The sequence below is a fragment of the Leptonychotes weddellii genome, unplaced genomic scaffold (assembly GCF_054177405.1).
Source record: "Leptonychotes weddellii isolate Sample4059 unplaced genomic scaffold, ASM5417740v2 HiC_scaffold_10581, whole genome shotgun sequence".
Classification (NCBI taxonomy): Eukaryota; Metazoa; Chordata; class Mammalia; order Carnivora; family Phocidae; genus Leptonychotes; species Leptonychotes weddellii.
Genome location: NW_027682710.1, coordinates 2,988 through 7,343, shown reverse-complemented (window position 1 = coordinate 7,343; position 4,356 = coordinate 2,988). Strand labels below are relative to the sequence as shown.

The window sequence follows — 4,356 nt, the reverse complement described above, 5'->3', positions numbered from 1 at the left end:
ATATTTAAAAATAGTTGTCTTTTTTGAGCTTATTGTGGAAAGTACACAATATAGTTGGGGAGTGAACTTAGTACATATATAGATTCATGTCGCTTCAACAATATTTCTCTATCACCTTGTGTATTAAGCCATATGAAGAAATATTGTGTAATATAGGTCGTCATGTCATTTTAAAACTCTACTGTAATTACCCACTCTAGATAAAATAGGCCTGAGTCTCTACAATTGCCCAGTGATCTGTGCTCCTGAAGATACCTCAGTTTAACGCATCAGCCCACCTGTATGCCTTGCAAAGTGCAGAGTCCAGGCATGCTCTGACCTAGGAAACAGACTCAGAGAAAGTGGCAGAGAAAATAGAATGACTGTATGAGAGAACACGAATGGGTATGTGTGCGGGAGGAGGGAGGGTGGAACATGGGCATGTGAGTATGTGTGTGTGTCTCCGTTAAACGAGGGCAGGGGCTGGCAAAGGTGATGGTGGGTGTAGTTTTGACGACTTCTAACTCCTTAGACGATTTCACTTCTCTTCATGCATAGTACCATAACAGGAAGGTGGTAAGATTCATCTCTGGGTCAGCTGGGCGCCATGATGTTTGTCCTGGCTAGCTCCTGATTGTGAGGCTCACGTGAAGCAACGTGCCTTCAGATATTGTGAAGTGATACGCAGACGCAAGGCATCGTCTGCCCCAGAGTCGGCACGTCCTGCTCAGGGATCCGCTCGCTGCTGAACTGGTGCTGGAGAAAGGCTGTCGCTCTCTGGGCCTTGCCCTCTTCCTCCTCTATCTGCCAGAAGGACTTGACAAATGACCTTGGAAGCCACCAACGGGACTAAGACACCTAGTCCTGGAGATCTGAGACCTAGACTCCTTCCTACATTTACATTGCATGGGACTATTGGCAAAGCATACTATATATATATATATATATATGTGTGTGTGTGTGTGTGTGTGTGTGTGTTATATATGGAGAGTTTCAAGGCTCAAATGTGATCATACTGTACTTTCAATTCTTTTCCTCTTTCATTTGACTTTATTTGACTTTTCCTCTTTTATTGGACTATTGGAAGACAAAGCTAATCGCATGCTTAAATGATAAAACTGCTCAGTCAGATGTTTTTGGTATAATTCTGTATACTTCCTTCTCTTCCCTTTATTTTTTCCTATCCTCATCTTGTTGTGCTCATTTCCCCAGCAATACTGCCTCTGAGTCTTACATTCCTGTGGGAAGTACAGGAAAGAATGCACAGCTCCTGTGAGAACATCCCCCACTGCATGTGCGAAGTCTTAGTCTTAAATTCCACGGGCTGCCTTCATTTCCAGCTTCAGGACTGAGGCATCGCCTCTGAGAATGACATGCCTGTTGCTAAAGTCCTGACAAGACATTGCATTGTCCCATTTCCTGGGGGGCCCTGGGAAGGGTTCCAGGAAGAAAGGACTTCTGGGTATAACGCCCTCCCTACCCATTTGCCAGGACAGAGGTGTGCTGAGGAAAAGCCTGGCTGGAGGGTGGGCCTAAGCTATTCATTAATAGGTTTCAGGCTGGTTGGACCTTCAGACTCAGAGAAGAGTAGAAAGCAGCTGAGGGAGCTCGGGGTCCACAAACCTTGCCTTGTTTGTAAGCTCCACCGTCCCCACACTGCCTCATAATCCTAGGCCACGGCAAGCAGGGGCTGTTTTGTGCTGTGCGTGCGTGTGTGTGTGTGTGTGAATTAAGGGCTGAGTGCCAACAGAAAACAAACTTGTTTGTTGAATTTGCACTATTAGACATTTTTTTTTGTTTATCTGTGTCTGTTTTCCTCTCTAACATGGTCACTAAGAGGTGGTTCTTCTATCTTTCTTTAGGGTCCTACAGCGAGGTCTGAGTAGCAAGAGGGAAGTGGATGGGGTGGGCAGCCATTTTCCAGGTCAGGAAGAACAGACAGCCTTCCCCGGCTGTTCCTCACATGTCCTGCACACAAGCAGAGTTGTTGAGAAGTAGAGAACAAGAGAGACCGGCTCTGGAGAAGCACGGGAGGGAGGAATCAGCTGCAGGACCCAGAGAAAGTCTGGGAGGTGGGAGGTTCGAGGTGCAGATTCGGAGTGATTCTCAGCCTGCCTGGACGGAGACTGCACCCTGGGGGGGATACAGGAGGCTCACTGATGGCAGAAGGCATCGGGGTTCTCCATTTTTCCTGATACTATTTTCAAGTGACTTGTGTGTCCTTTAATCTAATACCCCCAGAAAGGTCCCACGGTCTCCTCTTTTCTCATTAAAAATGGCTGTGGTTTCCACCATGTAGATCTGTGTTGATTTTTTGGCAGGGTGATGGGAGAATTAGCAGTGCATCCTGGAAAGGTCACAGCAAATGTCCATAGGAATTTAATTAAAATCCTAAAGCTCATTAGATGTTTACAGATGTGATGAAATTATATTATATCCACCTTGAAAATAAAAGAACTAGTATTCTGAAAATGAAGTCCCGTGCTCACTTAGCTGGAGTGAGACAAAAGTGGGATTTGATTTACTTTTTCCAAACTCCTAATTGAGTACTCCTTACAATGGATTGGATGAAAGAAAACATTGCCTTTTAAGTTATCTATTTGATTCTGTTCTCCAAGAAGCTGGTGAATATATATATCAAATTTGCTATTAACCCTGTGTTTTTGCTCCAGTATTGTTTCATTTAAGCTTTACAACTTTGTTAAATAAGAAACAAAACAAAACAGGAGAAATCTTTCCTTACAGGTAAGTGGGGCCGTAAGACTTCTCCAGAGTCATACAAATTATGTCACTCGAGTCTCTTGCCTCCTTTCCATATGCAGTAGATTGGATTTCTTGCTTACGGTGAAGGGGTGGTATGAAGGCCATCCTCTTATGCCCAACAGAGATATATTAGAGAGGCATAGAAATAACTGGGAATCAGAAGTTTCCAACTTCACTTCTGTGCGATCTTGGATGAGTTATGTCTCTTGGCTTAATTTGAAAAAAAGAAAATATATAAGCTCCCTAAAGCACATTTTTTGCCCAGAAGTTTTGGTTCTGATCATCACGTAGGAAGAAGTAAAGGTATGAAGGCAGGAAAACTTCTATTATGTTGACTCTGCCGGTGGCAGGCTCTATCAATGTTAGGAACCATAGGCTGGTGCTCAGGACATGGAAAAAACCTATTTTGTCTGTGCCCCCAGCCAGTTATGATCACCAAGGTTCTGGAAGTAGATAACCGTACAGCGACCATACATTTCATTCTCCTGGGATTTCCAACACAGCCGGCCTTCCAGTGGTTGCTCTTCCTCATGCTCCTGGCAGCGTACCTGCTGACCCTGCTGGAGAACGCTCTCATCATCCTGGCCATTCGCAGTGATGGGCAGTTGCACAAGCCCATGTACTTCTTCCTGAGCAATCTTTCCTTCCTGGAGATGTGGTATGTCAGAGTCATCAGCCCCAAGATGCTGGTAGACTTCCTCAAACATGACAAGACCATCTCCTTCAATGGCTGCATGACTCAACTTTACTTCTTTGTGACCTTTGTCTGCACAGAGTACATCCTCCTTGCTGTCATGGCCTTTGACCGCCATGTAGCCATTTGTAACCCACTTCGGTACCCAGTTATCATGACCATCCAGCTGTGTGGTGCGTTGGCCAGGGGATCCTGGTTCTGTGGGCTCGTGACTGCCATGATTAAGATGGTTTTCATAGCTCAACTCTACTACTGTGGCATGCCCCACATCAATCACTACTTTTGTGATATCTCTCCACTCCTCAATGTCTCCTGTGAGGACTCCTCACAGGCTGAGCTAGTAGACTTCTTCTTGGCCCTCATGGTCATTGCCGTCCCCCTCTGTGTAGTGGTGGTATCTTATGCCACCATTCTCAATGCCATCCTCAGGATCCCTTCTGCACAGGGCGGCCAAAAGACGTTTTCCACCTGTGCCTCTCACCTGACAGTTGTGATCCTTTTCTAGTCCCCGACCCTTTTCACCTATGGCCGCCCCAAGCTCATGTACGCCTATGATTCCAACAAAGCAGTATCTGTGCTCTACACTGTCATTGTCCCCCTCCTCAACCCTATCATCTACTGTCTGAGGAACCGGGAAATAAAGGCAGCCCTCAAGAAGACCATACTTTGCAAAGGATGTGAGCCCAGGGAAGACATGGCTTTGAGTAATTAAAAACTTAGAGAACCCCTTCAGGCCTGAGTCGGGAGATGATGGCCCCTCACCGCACACCCCACACTCTGCCCTTTGCGTACCTATGAGCCTCCAGTACTCCAACACCGATGCCCCGTGCGTGTGCGTGTGTGTGCATGAACACGGCTAAAGAGCCACACCCCAAGAGGTAGCCTCTTCCTCTAGCTCAGCAGACAAGTCTTAAACTTTT

At 46.1% G+C, this 4,356-nt stretch overlaps 1 protein-coding gene across 1 annotated transcript; it reads left to right on the top strand.

The window, feature by feature from the left end:
* The first annotated feature begins 3,170 nt into the window (after positions 1-3,170).
* OR6Y1 (olfactory receptor family 6 subfamily Y member 1) lies at positions 3,171-4,148 on the top strand. The gene is given in 1 exon segment (XM_031036168.2): positions 3,171-4,148. A coding segment is annotated over 1 exon segment (978 nt).
* The last annotated feature ends 208 nt before the right edge of the window (positions 4,149-4,356 follow it).